This window comes from Pangasianodon hypophthalmus, chromosome 25 (genome assembly GCF_027358585.1).
Source record: "Pangasianodon hypophthalmus isolate fPanHyp1 chromosome 25, fPanHyp1.pri, whole genome shotgun sequence".
Classification (NCBI taxonomy): domain Eukaryota; kingdom Metazoa; phylum Chordata; class Actinopteri; order Siluriformes; family Pangasiidae; genus Pangasianodon; species Pangasianodon hypophthalmus.
This window is the reverse complement of record NC_069734.1, coordinates 6559760-6582212: the sequence shown is the minus strand read 5'-3', so window position 1 is coordinate 6582212 and position 22453 is coordinate 6559760. Positions and strand designations below refer to the sequence as shown.

Sequence of the window (22453 nt, the reverse complement as noted above, 5' to 3'; positions counted from 1 at the left end):
CCTTTTTTTTTTCATTTTACATGTCTGATGCTCATGGTTGTTTTTCTCACTTTTCTCCACTTTTTTCTTCATTTAGTTTGATGACTTTCTGAGTGCAAATTTTCCAGACAGTATTAACTAGGCCTATATCTCTACTGGCTTGGGCAATTATTCATAGGGACATTGATTTTTAAGTGAAAGCACCTTTTTTGGAATAGTTTGTATGTTCTCCTCACATTCTGGTAGCTGGCAATAGAAGGGGGGCTACACTGTGTCATTCCTTGTCACTGGGGTGGTACCCTCTAGAGTCCACTTTTTGCACCTGTAGTGTGTATCTTTCACCTAGAAAGGTGCATATTGCTTACTTTTTCTTAATGGTCCAATGTTGTGAATCTTTTTTAATGTACACTACATCCATATTTCCAGGCGAAAGACTTCAATTAAAGGTACAAAAGGTAGAAATGATGAGACCACCACCCCAGTGACAATGAATGTGCATGTGATTGAGGGGAGAGGCTGTATTGTTTGGGATTTTGATCTTTCTGCATAATTTTTTATTTATTTTTATTTTTTGCATTTGCTGTAATTCAGGATGTATATGCGCAGCATTTTTCCATGTGTGAACACATACTCAAGGAATTGAGTGAGTCCTCATTCAATGCTTTACTTTCTATTCATATCTCTGGCACGATTCTCCAACGTAGCTATAGACGTCATCCAGCTCATATTTTCAGCTTTGCACTATGCTAAAGTAGCTAACAAGTACTGGAAGCCTATGGCCACCAATTAGCATCATGCACAGATGATATATAAAGCAGAAGTTTGGGACTGCAGCACGAGTGTGAGGGCGCAGTGAGCCGCAGTGGCCGCTGGGGGATGATCGAGCTCTGTCGGCACTGGTCGTGGCCGCGCGAGGCTCCTCGGTAATAACAGGCGCGCGCTACGGTAAACGGGCGAGAGCGAGCGGCGGCAGACGCGCAGGGCGTCCACTTACCCAAGGCTATTTCACATGGCATTATTCAACTTTTCATTCATCGCGCTGCTTCACTGATCTATCCGTGCACTCCCAGTGACATAAGCTTGCTTCATTGGTTAAGTGCGTCTTTGCGTCTTGTGGTGCATTTTTGTTTGTTGTTTTGTATTTTTTTTTTTTTTTAATGGAAGATGTGATGTGCAGGTGATGCGAGATCCTGTTGAATTGAGACACGGCGAGACGCAGCCCCAAAGTGCCAAGATCCTGTTGGATGCGAATAAAACTCGACTCCTGAGGATGACATGTTCTCTTGCTGCGTGCGTCGTGTGGGTTTTGGATGCCCAGAGCAGGCGGGGATTTTTGGGCAAACCTGGGATTTACATCCTCACCTAGCTCCGCCGTATTGTGCTGGAGGTGGAAGCTAAGCAGATATTCTCCGGTCTTTTCTCATGTAAGTGGTCTGAACGGAGGGAAGGTGGGGTGGCCGCTGCGTGCGGCGAGTGTTTAGGATTAATCGCCTATAGGGATTTTTCTCTCTCTAATAATCACGTATTGTCTCCTGTTGCCGTACAGGCCTGTAACTGCTATATCAGCGCACTGATATCATAATAAAATATGCATTGTTATTTCTAAGAGTGTTATTAAAATCAGTATTGAGCTGTCCCTGTCGCACAACACGTTAATACAGTGTGGAGAATTTTTTTTTTCTTTTTCTCTTGAAGGGTGGGAGGGGATGCGTGCAGTCTATAACATGTTTGTTTTTGTGCCCTTTGCAGCTGTCGCTGGCGTCAAAATAATTCCGTGATTCATTCGTAGCCAGTGGAGGGGCAGAGGACAGAACAGCACCCCACCACCACCTCCACCACCACCACACACCCTCCTCCCTCATCCCAAAGATTGCAACCACGGATCACTAACAGAACTCAAAGTCGCTTCTTCCTACAAGTAAAACACCTCAGGTGGCGGTGAAAGGTGAAGACATCATTTACTCTTCTAATAATCTTATGGAGGACTCTGAAGGCAGCCTGTGCTTTTGGACACCGATGCAACGCCATAAACAAACAGGTTCCTTAACCTTTACGCACCTGGACTTGATGATGTCATTGGACCTATATTAACACCTTATGGACTCAGTTGAATGATTTCAGTGAATGTTGCATGAACATAAAATGAAATTGTAATCACCGTGCATGTTGTGAGGGTTTATTTTTTTTGCCTCAGTGGACTTACATCTTCCACAAGCCTCATTGTGGCGTTCCAAGTGCATTTATGGACATTGCTGCACTCACTTTTGAAGTCTTGACAAATAACTGTATTTAACTATACGGTTACAAACTACGCCAACATGGAGTTTGCTATGGTCGGAGCAGACAGCAGCGGGTGCAACCCCCACCTGCCGTACGGATATGCCCAGGCTCGCGCCAGGGAGAGAGAGCGCGAGCGAGAGAGACAGTCACGGGCGGCGGCGGCGGCGGCGGCAGCAGCTGCGGCGGCGTCCGAGGCCGGGGCGACCGGAGACGGAGGTGGCGGTGGCGGCGGTGGTGGTGGAGGTGGCTCGTGCACCCACCCATACGGTCAGCCATATCAGACTCGCACCGCCTCCTCTAATAATGCCAACCATGGGAGCGGAGGGACTGCCTCGCGCCCCTCCTCCTCCTCCACTCAGCAGGCGCAACAGCAGTACGAGCCTCAGCAGCAACTTCTGAGAGAGCGCAAGAAGCAGAGAGGAGTCGCGCGCTGGAGGCGGCACCGCGCGGCTCTCGGAGGGGACCTGCGCCACTCTGAGTTGGCGCTTCTCGGATCCGAGGAGGACGTTATGATAGAAGAAGACGAGGAGGCCGAGGGCGACGAAGAAGACGACGACGGGGGAAGCAAGAGATCGAGTTTTATCTATAACATGGACGACGAAGAGACAGCGTCTCTCACGGACAGACGTCCACAGTCCGGATACGAGAACGTTTACAGCGAGTACGGCTGCTGCGAGAGGGTGGTGATCAACGTGTCCGGTCTGAAGTTTGAAACTCAGCTCAAGACTCTAGCCCAGTTTCCCGACACGCTCTTAGGGGACCCCGCTAAGCGGATCAGGTACTTCGACCCGCTGCGCAACGAGTACTTTTTTGACAGGAATCGACCGAGTTTCGACGCCATTCTGTATTTCTATCAGTCAGGGGGACGGTTAAAGAGACCCGTCAATGTACCTTTCGACATCTTTTCCGAGGAGGTCAAGTTCTACGAGCTTGGCGAAGAGGCCATGATGAAGTTCCGCGAGGACGAGGGCTTCGTCAAAGAGGAGGAAAAACCGCTGCCAGAGGACGAATTCAAGCGGCAGATTTGGCTCTTGTTTGAGTATCCCGAGAGCTCGAGCCCTGCCAGAGGCATCGCCGTGGTGTCCGTTTTGGTTATCGTCATATCAATAGTTATTTTCTGTTTGGAAACGTTACCAGAATTCAGGGACGACAAAGATTTCCTTAGTCCAGGTAAAAACGTGACGCATACAGACAACGGATTTACGCCCTTCAACGACCCGTTTTTCATTGTGGAGACCGTGTGCATTATCTGGTTCTCATTTGAGATCATTGTGCGCTTTTTTGCCAGTCCGAGCAAAGCCTCTTTCTTCAAAAACATCATGAACTCTATAGACATTGTCTCCATTTTGCCTTATTTCATAACTCTGGGCACGGACCTCGCGCAACAGCAAGGCAACGGGCAGCAGGCCATGAGCTTTGCCATCTTGAGAATAATCCGACTGGTCAGGGTTTTCCGGATCTTCAAGCTCTCCCGACACTCCAAAGGACTCCAGATTCTCGGGCACACTTTGCGCGCGAGCATGCGCGAGCTGGCGCTGCTCATTTTCTTTCTGGTTATTGGGGTGGTGCTGTTCTCCAGCGCCGTGTACTTCGCTGAGGCGGACGAGCCCAAGTCACAGTTCACGAGCATCCCGGACGCCTTTTGGTGGGCCGTCGTTACCATGACGACTGTAGGCTATGGAGACATGAAGCCCATAACAGTCGGCGGGAAGATAGTGGGCTCGCTGTGCGCCATCGCCGGCGTCCTCACCATCGCGCTCCCGGTGCCAGTCATCGTCTCCAACTTTAATTACTTCTACCACAGGGAGACTGATAATGAGGACCAGGCTCCTGCGGTTGAGTACCCGCCCCCGGGATGCCCGTATTTCCCGGATTTCCTGAAAAAGTTCAAAGGATCTCCATCCGGGTCCTCACTGGGCGACAAAGCCGCCGAGTACATGGAGATGGAAGAAGGTGTCACGGAGTCACTTTGCGGCATAGACAAGCAGAGCCCGAGCAGAGGGAACGGCACGGACATTGGCAGGAGAAACAGTACACATTCAAGAAGCATACAGACAGATGTATGATTATAAATATCACATTGATGACTTTCTGTGGAGGGTTTCGTGAAGATGATTGCACAATTCACTTATCAGCACACATGCACGCCCAAGTGCGCAAAGTCGCGCGCTTGGACGCACACCCCCACACAAACGCGCGTATTACCAGACATGCACAAAAAAAAAGCACGCACGCACGCACGCAGGCACACGTTTCATTTCTTATGGACCTAGGCTGAAACATTCTTTGCAATGTGGCTACTTTTCTAGAGAAACACACCCTGTAATCGAATAACAGGCGACGCAAAAATCACCAGCTTTACGTAACATGGGGAGGTGTGAGTTCTGGCCCATCTACACTGTAGGCAGAATTTCCCGGTTTAAAAGAACGGAACAAACAACAAGTATTTTGCATAGGCACTTTATAAGTTACATTTTGTCAGAAGACGTCAATGTTAGAGCAGGAAGCGAGCTGTTAACGTAAGGTTGTTATGCAATAAAGTTTAAATCATTTGCACTATCATTAAATATGTTCTATTCTCAAACCAGATTAAACCAGAGATTACCAGACACACGTCTTTGAGAGAGAGAGAGAGAGAGAGAGAGAATTCAATAACTATTTAGTAACAGATGTTACGAAGTACATGCAAAGTCTCATATTTTATGGAAACTCAGCAAATTAGTCTGACAGTAGCAGCACGATGCCACATTAAACTGCCCTCTGGTAACACTTAATTTATCCACTACATTAAAGTCAGAGGCATTGAATTATTTTAAGAGCGTTAAACAAATCAGTCATCTTGCCATTTTAAACATTTTTTTACCACAATTCTGGGATCAACACTTAAGTGTAGATGTCACCCCTTAGATATAGCTAGGCCAAAATACCGGTATTGCATCTCAAAATAATTATCATGCACAAGTGTCTCTGACGCCATGGCTGAGAAGGGACAGACCTGTCATTTGGGTCATAGTGCTGCCACGGGAATATGTTTTTATTTTAGAAGGGAATGCTTCATGCAACTGTTTACTTTGCGTCCCTTTAACCAAAATGACAATGTATCCCTTTACAAGGACGCCGACGGGAAAAGAAACAACAACAGCAACAACAACAACAGCAGCAGCTCTCGTGGAAACATGAACTGGCGCTCCGCACTTGTGCTTTGGTGGACTTTATGCACAAAAATCACTTCTGGATGGAAAACCGGTCTTCCTGGAGCGCGTGCAGGGACCACACGGTCTCACCGGAGCGCCTCACTGTGCAAGGTAAGCAGTCTGAATGGATCATTATTAATTTTACAACAATATATTCGCCAGGATTCGTAAAAAAAGAATCACAGCACAAAGATGAGCACATCAAAGACACACTTTTCCAGTTTACACGAGCTTAACTTCAGGATGCTCACACATTCTCGTGTCGAGTTGTACGCATGCGCCCGCACGCGCTTGTTGGTTCCTGTAGCTGGGTGACGCTGCACGCTCGCGGTGAAACAGGAGCTATGGAGGAGCGTTCAATAACACTAGTGTTCAGATGTGTTCATGACACGTTGAGTCGCTGATATCTAATGAATCAACACATGCAAAGGGGGCAGAATCAGATGAGATGTAATATTTTACACATTTCTCAGTGAAGCACTCAGAAATTAACAACATATCTCTAGATCACACATTCCCAGCCCTGGTCATGGAGTATGTAGTGTTTTCCCTGCTTCCAACACACCTAATTAAAAGAATTAGCTAATTAATAAACATTCTGTGTGTGTAAGAGCAGGGAAAAACACTAAAATGTACAGGACTGAGAGTACTCTAGGACCAAGGTTGCAAATCTGTGCTCTAGATGAAGGTTTTTTCCTTCTGTAGGATGCGTCCTTACTTGGTTGCCTTGGTAACAGAGAGTCGCCCTTCCCGCCTCATTAACTGTCTTGAGTTTCTTGTTTAGACTGTGCAGTCTATCAGTTGCCACACAGGATAATTGCTGTCAAAGTCGATTAATTGCTCATAGATGACATAACTAATGTTAAAAAATAGCCTATTAACCCTTAATATGAATGAAAAAAAAATCCACCGATGAGTTAATCACATCAAGTGCTGGCTTTAAACTGGAGAGGTAGACTAGTGTTAGTGTCAGATTACAAAAGCGATCCATTTCCACTTGTGCTTGAGCAACCGATGATAGGAATCATTTAATGTAATCAGACCACAGAACCAGTGTGCTATTCCTGTTAATGAAGAGGCTATTCCTTTGTGAAAAGAAATTGTATCCTTTATAACCCATGCTTAACCGCAAAAGCAGCTGACCAAGAATACATTACCAGAGGTCTATCACATGTGCATAGGATTTCTAAAAATAAATTCAGGCATTCATTATATTCAAGAATCCCATTATTGTATTCATACGTTGTCTGAATTCGTACAGCACAGATGGTCATGTTGAAAGAACTAACTGAACACCTCACTATATGTTCTCCAATATTGTATATTATCAAAATATTTGCAGTTTTTATGAGTTTTGTCGGGGTATTTGGAGTATCATTACTGAGTGAACAGTGTGAAATAAATAAATAAATAAATGTGAGGCTTTAGTTTGCAGTCTGCATTACAGGCTGTGCTGATATATACATTTATTTATTTATTCATTCATACATCTTCAGTAACTGTTTTATCCCAGTCTGGGTCATGGAGGATCCAGAGCCTATCCCAGGAATACAGGGAGTGAGGCGGGAATACACCCTGGATGGGATGCTAGACATCACAACACACACAAACGCACACACACACAAACCTAGGGGCAATTTAGCATAGCCAATCCACCTACTAGCATGTTTTTGGGAGGAAGGACATGGGAAAACCTGGAGGAAACCCATGTGGATACAGGAAAAACATGCAAAACCTATTTTTGTGAGAAAGTGGGATTTGGGTTTCGGGTGAGTTTCAGGGGGGATCTGTCAAGGTGAAAGATATGACTGCTTTAAAACAACAAATTGCAAGTGGCAAAAGTTGGGTAGTGTGAGCGATTCCGAGATTTTGAATGTCTTGAAGTGTCCACTTGGCTCAGGATTGAGTTTAGGATTGAATTTCAGGCCGATATGAAGCACAGTCTATATAGTTGCATTGATACAGTATTGTAATTTACTGTATATCATGTCTCACACCCAATTCTGTCAGTAACTTGGCCCCACTACACATTTAAAAACCATGTAAACAAGATATATAGATGCTCTCTTTGGCATCCACCATATGTAATGCTGCATCACAAGTGCCTTCTAGAAAACAGCTTTCTAGCCGAGTGGTCCTTATTTCCCGAGATGTTGTTCCTGTGCTGTCATAATGACAAATGTTGTTTACATCAATTTGTGTTTATGAGGGGTGAAATGACAGTGTAATGGCATAGCGGGTTAAGTGTTCGCATCACTCTCGCCAAGGTTATGATGGCGCTGTGTGTCAGCGTAAAACCTCTCTGAATCTTGCTTAGGCTACACTGGACCAGAGCTTGCTCTCTGTGCTAGTCATTGGATCATCAGGTTTTAATATTGATCAGACATATTGTGTAAACTCAGACACTGCTGACCAGCATGAAAGCAAAAAGGACTGCTTAAGCATGTGGCTGATTGGCAAAATGGATGCCAGAATAAGAGAACAGCAAGGTTCCTGGTGGGCTTGCTCTTCAATTTGGCTCCTTTAATGTGCAGTGAGTAAGACCAGTCCTTCAGGCTTTGGGAGCACCCATCCATCTGTGAGCAGAATGGTCATGACTCACATCAGCTCTCTGGAGTAGGAAAACTACAAGTCACCATATATTAAAAAAACAGAAGATATTAACATGTTTATTGAGTCCAAATAAGAGTAAATACCCGAAGTCACACCTACTGGCAAGTTAATGCAGTCAGTCTATTTCCTGGCATGTTTTTGGGTGGTGGGAGGAAACTGGAGAACCCAGAGAAACCCCACACAGATATGGAGAGAATATGTGAAACTCCACACAGACACTAATCAGACTCAGATGAAACAAGGGACCCAGGAGCTGTGAGTTGGCAATGCTACCCACTGCACCGTAGTTCCTCCCATAAATAAAATATACAAATCATGCATCAATGCTTATCAAAGTGTTATTAGATTATGAATAAATATGTGAAATCATTTTGATAACCAGCATCATCCACCTTGGTCTAGTCATGGCATTTAATTGGTCATTAATTGTTCGCTTTTAAATTGGTACTGAAATAATAAATACTGATAAATTCAGTTCTGTATTTTTGGCTAAATTTCTCATATTTTTATTAGTCCATTTAAATATTTTAAAACTTTGTCCCTCGTCATCTGAACAGAGTGTGTAAGTGCTCTTCTCAGTTTTAATGATGTGACGGCACGAGAGTGTCACAGACATTTTGACAGCTGGTGATCACAAGCTAAATTAAACTAATCGTGACACTGACTGCATGAGGAGATCACACTTAGCTAGCAAGGCTTTAGACATCTTTTGGGCAGACCGACTGTTTTTACCACTGCATTTGTTAAACTAGCTCCTTACCCATTGTAATCTATGCAGATTTTTTGGCTGTTTTGGCAGATGTTTTGCATTTTTGGCTGTTAAGTAGAATTCAGCCACAGTGGGATCCAACTGGGTTCCCAGACCACCAAACAAATACGATAAAGTGATTAATTTAATTTGAAGCTAAAGTGTCCAAGATTCCATCAAACTTTAAAAATGTGAAATTTTTAGTACTAAAAATAGATTTTATGTTGTCCTTGCCCTCTTAAAGTGGACTGTTGAGCTTAGAAACAATTTCTTCCTCACTTTCTCTCTCATTCTCTATCTGACAGGACAGGTTCCTAATTAGATAGATCCAATATCTTATTTCTTTTTCACACACCAATTAACTGAAACTCCCAATTTAAATTTGAGACACAAAGGCACTAAATTAGTACTTATCATGTCACTAAATCCCAAGGTCCTTCAGTGGGACTGTGTTGTATTAAACTCACATTACTTCTGCGCTGACAGAATACATTAACATTCTTTATTATTGCTATAAACCCTAATGTTTTTGCTAGGATTTTTCTTCTTCTCAGTAGGTAGTAGTCTGTCTTATGAGCCAGTAACCTCTTAACAGATATTTCACAGTGTCAGAGTTGAGCTTCTGTCACGAAACCTATACAGTATGTTCACCTCTGTAGTGTTCTATGTAACTTGGCAAGAACTGGCCATAGTGGGTGCTAACTGTGAAGGGTGCTTGGACCCCACAGATTGTCATTTGCAGCTATAGATTATTTTATAATTGCAATGAATTGATACTGATGTTCTTAATCATATCTTAATAATATACCAAAACAACCATAAAAACTGTCACTGAGTGGGAGAATTGCCATCATTATTCACCAAACAGGGTTTTTATTTCCTGAAAGGAAAGTTTGGAAGCTGTATGAAAGATTAAACAGCTAATGGGGCTTTTGGCTGGCATTCTGCCACTGCTAGTGCTAACACAAGTTAAATGTGTTGCATGATTACACTTACCCAGGCTCAGTTTCCCCAAAGCAGTGTTTAAAAATGCCACAACTTCATCTATACCCACACTTCCATCTTAAAATGATCAGTGTGCATCTGTTGTTCTCAGAAACCCAACATCACTCTGTGCATTTGTGCTCTTTGTGACATAAAAGCACTATTTTATCCAACAAAAACTAAAAGACCTGCCTAGGCAATGACTTTTATAAAACTAATTTAGAAACACCATCAATTTAGAGAGCCACGATGACACATGCGTCTGAACTGTGCAGAATTAATGTTTGCTAGACTTTGCTGTTTTCCTAAACAAAATAACATTTATTAAAAAGAATGCATATGAAAAATCCCCTTTAAGTGCTTTAGGCATGCTTTACCCTTTATACAGCTCCTGCAGAGCTGTGACCTGACATCACTATCAATATTTTTATTGAAACTACTTGCAAAACAAATGCAAAACAAGTTCCACCACACACTACACAGCAGATTAACGGCATGCTGTCATAACACAACCATGGCTCAATATTAAAGACGTGTATCAACAATAATAGATCCAAGAGTTATTATAAAACATGCCTTTTTGATCAAATTTCTCATAACTTTGACTAGTGTGAGTATCTGGGTTAGCATTTGCATGGAGAAGGGGTGGGAGCCAGACATAATTTGGCACTCATCCGACAGAAAGCAATCATCATTGCTCTTTTCAGAGCATTAATTAGTTGATATGCGTGCTGTCTACTGGGGAAATATGATACACCAGCACAGCCGCCATGTTCAAAGCCCTGTTAAATGATCACTTTCCTTGCATAGACATTTAACTCATCTGATGATAGGCAAATAAACAAGCATAGGAGAGTTTAAACAATCTTATGCAGATGGCTCTCTTGGAAGGTTTTCACGAGTGAGTGTTTGATTGTTTGAGATTTAATGAACTCTTTCTGGTTGTTTTCTGACTCCACCCCAATCCAAAGCTATGTCGTAAATCCCATACTTTTTTGCATTTTAAGTGCAACTACTGTTGGAGGAGCACCTTTGGAGGAGGACACAAAAAGAAATGTACTGATGTTTTAAAAAGAAAATGTATTAGTTTACATAAATATGGAAGTCAAATGTCTCCTAACAGATAAAGTTAAGGATTGTGTTGTTTATTTATTGTATTTCATTATTCTTGGGGGTTATTTTTATTGTTCTGTTTGACTCTTATTTGATGTACATATGTTAGATGAAAATGCTTACTGTATCTTTAATACATTCATTTGAAGTCAAGCACCTTTAATGTGCACTCAAAAGAGTGTTTTTTGGTCAAAAACATAAGAAAAACAAACACTAAGTACAAGACACAGAACTTATGCACACTCAGGAGTTGGCAAGACTTCACAATGAAGCTCTGCTTTTGTTAGCCTTATACAGTATAGTCTATAAAGAGGATGTAGCTTAGAAGTGCTCAATTACAATTCAGGGGAGGGAGACCTCTGCTGAAAAGGAAGTTTAATGTCCTGACCTGATGTGACAGTCTAGTTACCCCCAAAAGTGAAAAATGGAGGAAACTGCATGTAAATATTCCATTCTGATGGTGACACAGGAGCACCAGGGACACTTTGAAAGCCGGTATCCCATTACAAACGCAATTGATTACAGTTCTGTCCGAATAAAGCCTGAATAAAACTTTGACTGTGTGAGGAAATCGCACATAGCTTAGTAAGGTTTTAGACATCTTCAGGCAAAATGTTTTACCGCTGCATTTGTTAAACTGGCTCTCAGCATGATCTTCACAGGAAGAAACCCTAGACAAGATTACTAAGTAAATAAAAACAGTAGTTTTGGAGATATATATTTATGGTTTCTTACAGTCTGTATACACCAAGTGCTACACTACAGATGGTGTAAGCACAAATTGGGAGCAAGATGTTCAAAGTGAACAAATTGGATTTGAAAATTATGAAGGTTCTTCTAGCTAAGTTTAATGATGTTGTGAACATGTAGTAATCTGTCATTTCTGTACAGTGCAAAATGCAAATAATGTAAATAGTAACATTCCATCAAAAAGCAAATTAATCAACAGTCAGTATGTAATTCATATAAATTATAAATCTACAAACAGTAACAAATAGGAATCCATTCAGACAACTTGCACTTTTTGAAAATAACAGATAACATATGTAAAAGTAAACCATTTAAAAAAAGAATTATGTTTTTGTTTTAAGGAGTAAAAATAAAGATATTTTACTGTCTCAAAGCAGCTTATCCACCACTGAAAAAAGAAAAAAATGGGATGACATTGCAGAATGATGAAGTGCATGCAGCTACCACAGTGGAACAGGCCATGACGTCTACAACAAATGGCAGGACTTTTATAGATTGGCAAAGAGGAGGACTGCAGAGTTGCGGACAGACAGGGGAAAACTCGGGGAGGACAGTCATGTACTCAGCCTCTTACCCCAGAAGAAGAGCAAGCACTAGCAATACTGAGTCTGACAGTGTCTTTTGGAATAAGGCAAGGAATTAATGTCCGTGGAGAAGAGTTAAGACTTATCTACATCCCCTCTGCCCGCCTCTCTCCATAGCCTGAACCCCTTAGACATGCATATAGTCCTGGTTTAGCTGCTGAGTCCTTATAGCAGGAACCAAATTAGTGGACCACATAGGGCAGAGAGGTCCAGTAGGTGCTAATAGGCATGAGCTAGTATTAACAGACCAAGAGCATGTTCTCGTATAAAGGCATGATACACTATGTGGGCAAAAGTTTGCGGATACTTGACCATCACACTCATATGTAGATCTTCCCCAAAATGTTGCCACAAAGTTGGAACCAAACAATTGTATAGAATATCTTTATATGCTATAGTATTACATTTTTACAATTATTGAAACTAAATGGCCCAAACATGTTCCAGCTTGATAATTCTCCTGTGCACTTTTCAAGCAAGGTCCATGAAGACAAGGTTTGCCTAGGATGGCGTGGAAGAACTCGAGTAGCCTGTACAGAGCCCTGACCTCAACCCCACTGAACACCCTTGGGATGAACTGGAACACCGACTGCACCCTCATTGCCTCACTTTACTAATGCTCTTTTTGGCTGAGTGAGCAAATCCCCACAGCCACGCTCCAAAATCTAGTGGAAAGCCTTCCCAGAAGAGTGGAGGTTATTATAACTGCAAAGGGGGGACTGAATCCAGAATGGGATGTTCAGCTCAGGTATCCAGAAACTTTTGGCCATATAATGTATGAAACATCTTCAATATCAGAACCAATAATCTTTCCCACTGAACAAAAAGAGTGACCTGGTATTCACTAAGTGAAAACTTCTTTGCATATTTCGATCAATTAATCTTAATTAACTACAATTTCTCATCTCATCTGACAGCCTGGCAGAAAATATACAGTTTATATTGCATACGCATTTCTTTTTTTTTTTTCCTATTTTTTTTTATAATGAATTATTTTCCTAAATTTGTGCTTCTAGCTTTATGATTTCTTGCTTTATATTGTTCAAATATTTAGTTGGCATCCTTTAATGAGATCATTTCTGCAGAGTGTTTAATAACAGAAAATATGAAAAAAAAAAAAAAAATTACATTTCCCAACAGACCCAGGAAAAATTTACTTAAGCATCAACTGAAACATCTTAATAAAAAAACCCTTAGCTGTGCGCCCACACTAGCCTGGCGTTTCCCTTCTGTCTTCAGGTCAGGAAGAGTAATATTCTCCTCTGTTCTTTTTTGTTCTCCATCTCATATTCCTCTTGGACTTCCCCAATAATTGAATTCTATTTTATTTGTATAGCACTAAAAACAAACATTGTTGCAAAGCAGACCTCTAATGAGCAAGCCAAAGGCAACACTGGTAAAAAAAAAAAAGAAAGAAAGAAACCTCATAAGAAACCGTGAGAGGAAGCACATTCTCCTTTGGGTGACAATGGATAGTGTGATTTTGTGATTATTTACAATACAAATTAGGAGTGTGTCAGATTTTACAGAAACATTGTCCAGCATTGCGCACACAAATGTTCTTGCACAAGTCCTCTCTGGTGTTGCTCTAAACCTTATTTCCCACCATTTTTCATGACCTTTGGTGGGCAGTGTTGAAACACTTCTCAGTTTTGGTTCATGGGTGAGCAGTGGGTGTTAGCAAATGCATTCAGAGAGGATATCCACTATCACCCAGTAGCCAGCCATTTCCAAGTCTCCATTTCTTGCTCTCTGGCAGAGTTGGCCCAGATGACTGCTTTATGACTCCAGCTGACCACAATGTCAGTAAAGAGTCTCTGGTGAATTTATAATAATATCTCAACATTTAAGTGTAACTTGGATTCAAGAGTTTGGGTGCAGTGGGAACAGCATGAATAGTCTTATATACCACAGTTTTGCTAAGTCCATGGTTGTCGCTGATGGTTTGAGGCATAGTGCTTTTAGAAGCTGGAGTCAGCACAAAGTTTCGGGAGACATCTAGCGCCAAATGGGCTTCTATTCAATTTTAATGAAATAAGAATTCAACCCCTGGCAGTTAGATGCAATTATAGAGACAATATAAATTGTTGCCAAAATTCCCAGGTGCCCATGAACCATTTTTTGTCATCTGAACAAAGTTTATCATCATTATGCATCCAGAAGTCTTATTTATTTAATTGTATTATATAAATACAAACATACTACAATAACTAGCAATAATACTTGTATTTTAACTCAACTAATGTCAAAGCTAGACTAGTACATGCCTAATCTCCATTGTAGCTAGAATCTTTTCCAACTCATTCAGCCATCATTATAGCACATCAAAAACAGCACATTTGTTAATGTTTACTTTTTACTATCGTACTGTATATACTCGGAAAATCAATCTAACAAGACAGTTTGGACAACTCCTAGCCAACTAATCAATTCCACCAAGAGGGCTCTGCTCCAAACCAAGCGGCAATTCCTCGAAAAGTAATGTAACATTAGCTCAATTACATTTTTGGCAAGTGAGTAGTACTTGCCATAAATGTAACTGAGCACATGTAAATCTTACATTACATTTTGGCTTATAGTTTTCATCCTCAATTCATTTGCCACTATTACCATGTGCATATTCATGTAAATAAACTCAAATAAAGCCAGGAACTTGCTAGCCAATTTAGTTGTCCAGGTTTCCTGACATGTTGCTGTACATTGCCCCTCAGAGGTTTTAGGGTTTTAGGATTCTCACATTTTGACATTTGTGTTGGACTTTAGTGTTCAGCCTTTGGAGGCTCCCATAATCTTCAATGCCCCAGGAAATTTCAAGTGTTGCCAGTCCTGTGGATACACCTGTATCGGCAGTCTGTACTTCATCGAGAATTTTCAATAGACACAGACATTAATTCACTGTGAGGCATGTATTTCTGCTGCGTATTTATGTGGACACTGTTGGGGATGCTGACTCTGAGTCACAATATTTGTACTACCATTGCCATTTTTCACATCACCTGGTGTAGGCTTTATATGATTCTAGATGGTCAGATTGAAACTTGCTTTCACTGAGTCAGTTTAAATATGAATCGTATTTGTTTTCAGGCTTCAATTTGAAATACTATGTTTTAACTAAAGCTGAGTTTACGCTGTACAATGTTTCGCTGATTTTGGTGTCAAAGACAAAAATTGTAAAAGAGTTATTTAGTTATGAGTTGATTTCGGGGGTCTTAGAACACAACGTGACGTGCTCAGCTGATTTAGTATCAACAAAGTCCTTTCAGAAATTTTTTTAAAATTAAAACCTCAGAGTGGGATCATTGTTATTCTGCTCATTTAAAACCCACCAATAGGAGGTCAGCATGGGATGACACAAAACTCATAGGACAGCTACAAATACTGTAGTGGCAATAGACAAAAGCAAACAAAACACGCTAATAGAAAGAAAAATACGCTTATTACCGCAAGAACAAGAATGTTTCTATTTATGTGAAACCATTTTCTATATGAGCCCAAATCAGGCTGATTGATGTCATAAGCAGAAAGTAATAATTTTCTTTAATCACAGGTCTATTGTCAAAGGATCTTCATCGCATAACCTGACATGGAGAGCGTTATTGCACAGTCTGATACAGAAATCGATCAAGATTTTATCAGGATCATCTTGTACAGTGTGACATGTAATGATCTTAAGACCATTAATTGCACAGTCTAAAACTGGCATAAGTGGGCTATTGCTTGTTACAGATTTAAAGATTAACAACAAAAACAATATTTTAGTATGAATTCTTAAACAGAAAAGAGTTGTATGGGTATTAGAACATTTTTAAAAATGTCTCATTGGAAATTAGTGATTCTTTTAGTCATGGGAAAAGAAACACAAAAACAAGTTAACCCTTGGTGGGTTAACTTGGTGGTTCCAAATTTACATTTCTCACTCTTGTAGCTACATACATTTTCTATTAGATTTAGTTTTACGGTGGTTTACTGTAATAATTCATAGTAGTTATTAAATAAAAACTTTAAGGGCTGAAGAAATATCCTGATAGCTTATGAACAGCTTTGGATGATGTACGCAAAAAATTAATAATTTTTACATTCGAGTTTGAAGAAACTCAGCCCATATGGTCATGAATTTGTTCTTATGATGGCTATATATTGTCTCTTATTATTGGTAAACATGAAGATAAAGTACAGAAACAGAGATGCACACTCTGACTCAGAAACTGCTGTAATAATTCTCTGTGGTTTATGAGTTATTGTTACAGTTATGTATACTTAATCATTTGTAAAGATCTTTTGAAGGATCACTGGTTTTGCTGTTACCATTAGGCATTTATTAGACTTAAAGAACTACTGATGTGAATATTGTGGCTGGAGTTGAGGATTTGTGCAGGGTCTGGGTGTTTGTTTTGGACAAAAAGCCATGGTTTCTCTTGGGTAGCCGTACATTTACAGGCAGAAATAGGAAGGAAATAACAAATTTCTGGGAGAGACCTGTTCCAGTGATTGATTTAGAAGTCCCTACAGCTGGTTCTACAGTGGGTTTTACACACTCGTATTTTACTCACGAATAATGTCAGACAGGTTCTCTAAAGATCTCTCTCTATACATAAGGTGTGTGTTAAGAATGATGATAAATATGTTGTTACTGTTATTTCGCATGATAAGCATGATAAACATGTAAGAGATGGCGGGGCAGTATGTCACATCATATACAGGTTAGATATATTTTGCCTTTTTTTTTTTTATAAGCTTTGAGTGAAGAACATACAGTATGTTATATAGATATCACTGATTTGTTCCACTACTTATTGCAAAGCAGTATGTAATATGTTGGAGCAGAGACTGCTTGAATAATAATATCTTCTGAAGGCTGAATTAATTCTACCTTTTCTGAGTCTGACCATGTACTCACTCTCATAGTTCACATCTGTTTGCGTTCCATCTGTTTGTGTCCTTCGGGTTGATGTTGTCCTTGGTGAAGACTTGGTGTCAGTCACACACAAAAACCGACAGACACACACCCACTACTCCAAGGTCTTCTAAAGTACTATTCAGATGGGATAAGATTTCCAGACATATGTACGTTAAGTAATGATGCCAGAGGCTGTTTGTAGTAATTATGATCAATTCACATGGGATCAAATCACATATGATCAAATCACAGAGATGGGAGTGTTTTCACAATGTACGTATTGTCATCACGTATTGTTATTTTAATAAAAACTGATTGTTTTGGCCTTTTGTTATAAGTGCTTGTTGTAGGGCTTTGGCAAGTTTCTTTTAACCAATAGGTCACATGACAATAACATGACAGTAGGCTATACTATACTATAATAAGTAACTTACCTAAAACCCACAGAAGTGTTGCTTGGTCAATACCTAGTTAGTACCCTGCTTCCTGAAGTGTGTTCATACTGAAGAAAAAGTGCAAAACCTCTTTTCCCACAGGATATATTTGAATCTTTATCAACATTCCATGTCCATTCAGACAGGATACATGTACTGTATATTGCATATAGTTATTTCTACTTGTCATTTTATAGAAGGTAAAATACGGCATAATCCCCACATATGAATGGGCAGTCTTTAAATATTACTGACATGACAGAGTTTGGGTGGGACTAAAATCCCAGAGATACTCTGGTAATAATTATATTACGCCACCTCCCCTTGTAAAAATAGTCCACTATGAATAGGCCTTAACACGCCAGTAGGTGTGGGAATAAGAGCAATTCCATCATGTTCATGTTGCTTCACATTGCGTGTATCTAATGCTTAATGCCTAGAGCCAGGGGCAGTGTTGCAGGGCCAGATGGTCCTGACTCCTCTGATGAGAGACCTGAACTCAGCGTTACACACGGAGATGCCCCTTTGGTCCCTGGCTCTACGCTGGAAGGCGACGCATCACGTCTGCCTTTTTGATGCACATCAAACATGATGAAGGGCAGGACACTCTGCTTTTGCACTTTTGCCCGCCCAACCTCTGTGGAGCAACATCCAAATGAGAAACAAAAAGCTCCTGGAGCCGTGCGTGCCTCCCTGTGTGTGTGTGTGTGTTGTCTTGCACGCGAAAAAAGGCCGTGCGCGACAAAAAGTATTTTTCAATGTCACTATATAGTGAATGCCAACCTCCAGCGACTGACCTGTCGCTCTATTTATAATGATGCATTACACATTATTGTGCAGCAAAACAACACCTGGCTAAGCCGGCAGTTATTTGTGATGCCTCTCGTTCACGTCGTTCTCAGTTCACTGGCATGCCCTCTGCATCATGCTGCAGAAAGCCAGCGCCAGCCTCCAGCATGTTTATTAAAATTAATTAAATTCAGAGTGGATGTAAAACCATTCTCTAAATGTTTCTGTGAAATCAATTGATTCTTTCCCTGAAATGCTGAGTTGGCTAAAAAGTTAGGTGTGGATTAAATCAGAAACTTGCCAGATGCCAAAGTTCTGTCGAAGACCAATTCATGGTTCGGTTTTAAATAAGGCCACAAATAATTGTTTCAGGGTAATGTTTACAACCCAAGACCAACCACACATGGAAAAGGCCTTCCACTGAACCATTACTGTGTATAACCATGTGTTGTTACAGGAGCCAAATGGAAAACTCTGGATTTACAGTCTACTGGTATAATTTGATGGTTGACTGCTAAAAACCGCATTAAAGATGAAATGTTTTAAAGTACTCCTGAACTTAAACCTACTTCTGACTCCTTTTGGATGGGCTGATTGTGATTATATAGATTGGTATCTGGGTCAAATTTGTTAATAGAATGCAAAATCTTTCCATCAAACAGACTTTCTTGTTACTTCTGAATCAAGGAGTGTTCTGTACGAGCGTAGAACTTTTGGCCACTGAACTTGCATGCCAAGATAGCAAGCTAGCTAGTTAATATTAATTTTAATTAATGTTAAATGAATCACAATAAACATGACATTTTAAATTGAGGCTATAATACTGAAATCCAACTTGTGTCTGCTACAAATGTTATACATTGGTTAATTAGCCACCTAGCTAAGTGAGCCTATTTTAGTAAGGAACAGAATTGTGGTTATGTGGTTAGGTACTGTTAAACAAATCACTAAGAATATGACAGTTCAATTTTTGTGATACTTAAAATCTACTCATGTCTACCTGGGCCAAAATAAAGCTAGGTTGCTAGCTAAATAGCAAGCTAGTTAAGTTAGTCATGAATAAAATTGTCGCTATGATGCAAACCTTGATGCTGTTAATTAAATCACTGAGATTGTGACAATGCAAATTGAGACTCCGGTACTGAAATCCGACTTGTGTTTACATGTGACATATTAGAGCTATGTTACTAGCAATTCGTTTTTTGGGATTTTAATTCCACTATGTGTAACCACAGATCCATAGATTTTTTTTTTTTTGGAGAGAGAGAGTAAAGATGCAGAGATGTTCTTGGGCCTTTTTTTTGGTCATTATAAAACATATTAGAATTTAGTTAGGTTATTTTTAACTTATTTAAAGGCTTTTTGTTCTGTCTCCACTAAATCACATTGTAAATAATGACTATGCCATAAATAGATTGTTAAGCACTGGTCATATATCACTACTCCCCTGTCTCTCTTACCATCCTCTTCTTTAAGGGTGAGACTTTAATATCTAGGGAGAGTTATGATGACTTCTCTTCACATGTGAGCCCACATGCTCCCAGACAGACACTAAAACCTGAGAGTGCACAACAAGCACACTTTCATCAGGAAAAATGAATTACAAGTGGGACTGGATATGCCCAGATGTAATTCCTGCTCTTGTTTGGTGTTTAAAGGGAGCCAGCGAATTGCAAGTGGGAGTCTGTGACCTTCCAACGCACAAACACACACAAACTCCAAAAACTAGTGAGCTCTAAAGCCTTCATATTGCTGCACATGCACCTCCATGCCATTAATTTTCTTAATAAGGAACAGTGTGTACTTCACTTCAATGTCTACCAGACACAGCTCATTAATGCTAGTCAGAAGAGTGAGGTGAGGCGTATTTTGAAAACCCTCATCATTTTAAAGCTGTACATTCTGGGATTGGGTAACATTGGTTAAATGTCTTCTTCCATCTCTTTTGTGAGAAGAGATGGCTTTATTATAGTGATGATTCTTCTGCCCTGAATGTTTACCTTGGCGGGTTTTCCGCTGCTTTAATTGGCCCTTTGTGCTGACCCCAGAGAGCAGGATGAGATACTGCATGTTTAGGAGGATGGAAATAGCCTACACTTCCTGCCTTTTGGGACACCAATGCTGCTGCAGTTAGCAGGAACTTCCCCACCATCAGCCAGTGCAGCAAAGGCCTGGTCATCATACTTGTTATCTTGTTATAGTGGTTTCGCTGTCCACACTTACATGAGATGATTTTGTGATGTGGAATGTTAAAGAGAATATTGAAAGGCTGAGGCATGTATTTTGCTTGTATTTTGCTTTACGCACAATTAGTTTCAAAACTGTATGAATTTGAATTGGAAATTAGTTATACAGTTAAGTGAAAAAGTTGAGTGCACCCCTCCCCATGATTTATGAATGGAAAATGAAAATGTAAATCACACAAAAAAATAAACTTCTAATAAGTTAAGAGTGAAAAGTGTGTCTTCAGCAATCCAAAACATAATCAACAGTAAAATACATAGAAAATAAGTTTTGCCGCAGCTCTCTAAGTCTTCACATGTGCTCCACCCTGAATGACGTCATATAAATTAGTATTGCATATTAATCTTTAAAATTAACACATGATTTTCAGTGGCATCCGAGATTTATTTTGTAATTAAATTTTAAGTGAGTTTTTAAAAAAAAATTTACATTTACCTTTTATTTTTCTTTTTAGGTTTAGGTTTTCATTGACATGTTGCTCTATTTTTGCTTTGGTTAACGATATCCTACATTACTCAAAATGCCGTTTAACTACTTGCTTATAGAGCTGCAGTGGGATTTCATCTCTACGTAAAGAGAGTCATGCAGCAGCACTTTAGTCATTTAGTCTGTCCAGCTCTCTCACCTCATCTGTACACTCTGCTCAAACAGATCAGCTTCCTCTGTGTCCACCTTTTGCTGTCTGCACTACTACACTGAATTTCTTATTAATATGACAAAATAATAAGTGAGAAAAGAAGCTCTTGCTCTTGACCAATCTTGAGAAACAGACTATTATCCCTTATGTTGAATTTTTTTTTCTCATTAAACAGTTTTAGCTGTGCCAGCCACATCTTCCTGTGACCTCAGAGCAGCACACAAACCCTAACATCTCAGAAATGAGCCCATCACAGATATTTCAATATAAACTTATTTAATATGTTTCAGGGTGGACCTTCCTTCAAGATTCCTTCAAGAACACAAATTAAAATTAGAAGAGAAATGTTGGAACATGGGGTGAAAATTACAACTCAGAGGATCCAATAGCTGCTCAGAGGATACATAAGGGGTGGGAGGCAATTAACAGAAGGCATATAAGTTATTAGAATATTTATATCGCATTCAGAAAGGGTGGTGCAAATTTTTAGACTTATATAATTCTTTTTGTCCTTAATATCTTAACAGGCACTTTTTACATCTGTTACAAAACTAACAAATTACATGTTTTTTAATTTTGTCCTATGGGGTGTGCAAACATTTGCACTTAGCTGTATATGAACTGTACAATGCCAATAGCATGGGTTTATAAATATATGCATTTAAAAGGGCATATCATAAATAGATTTTCTGCATGAATTATGGCTGTTCAGAATCGTTACTGTCTGCAGCCTTTTCATAAAGAAAAAAAAAAGATTGTTCTGTCTGACTGTCCTTGAAAAAAACACATTTCCACAATACAGGCAGTAAAATGTTTCTACTGGATTGCAAATTGCAAGAAGCCTATGAAATTATTTAAACCCCATCATCTCTCTCTTTCATACTCAGCCTGGCTTTCAGGAATGGAGGGAGCTGATCAATCTCCCCTCTATTTTCTTCCCAGGGGCAATGATAAAGTTAAAGTCGCTTTTCTTCTTTCTCTCTGTCTGGGCTGTGGTGTGCATCAGCTGAGAGTGTACACAAATATTTGCGATAAATGCTACTGTTGCCATGGTAACCTGAGCTGAAATATCTGATAAGGTACACTTGTTTTTAGCTCCTCTCGAAGTATGGTCTGGAGGCTTCTCTGTGTGTATGTGTGTGTGTGTGTGTGTGTGTGTGTGAGAGAGAGAGAGAGAGAGAGGGAGAGAATGTTAGACAAAATGGTG

General features: G+C 40.3%; 1 protein-coding gene across 2 annotated transcripts in view; it reads left to right on the top strand.

Annotated features, from left to right (window-relative positions):
* Positions 1-867: 867 nt before the first annotated feature.
* kcna4 (potassium voltage-gated channel, shaker-related subfamily, member 4) overlaps positions 868-22453 on the top strand; it is a 39707-nt gene continuing 18121 nt past the window's right edge. Inside the window, exons 1-2 of one of the 2 annotated variants that reach the window (XR_008300997.1) lie at positions 868-1403; positions 1729-5564. Coding sequence is in view for 1 of the 2 variants with exons in the window: in XM_053229576.1 (XP_053085551.1) it covers positions 2298-4325 (2028 nt within the window). In the remaining variant the exon portion in view is untranslated. Of the gene's footprint in view, positions 1404-1728; positions 22177-22453 lie in introns of those variants that run through there. The other variant, XM_053229576.1, reaches the window with a different exon arrangement.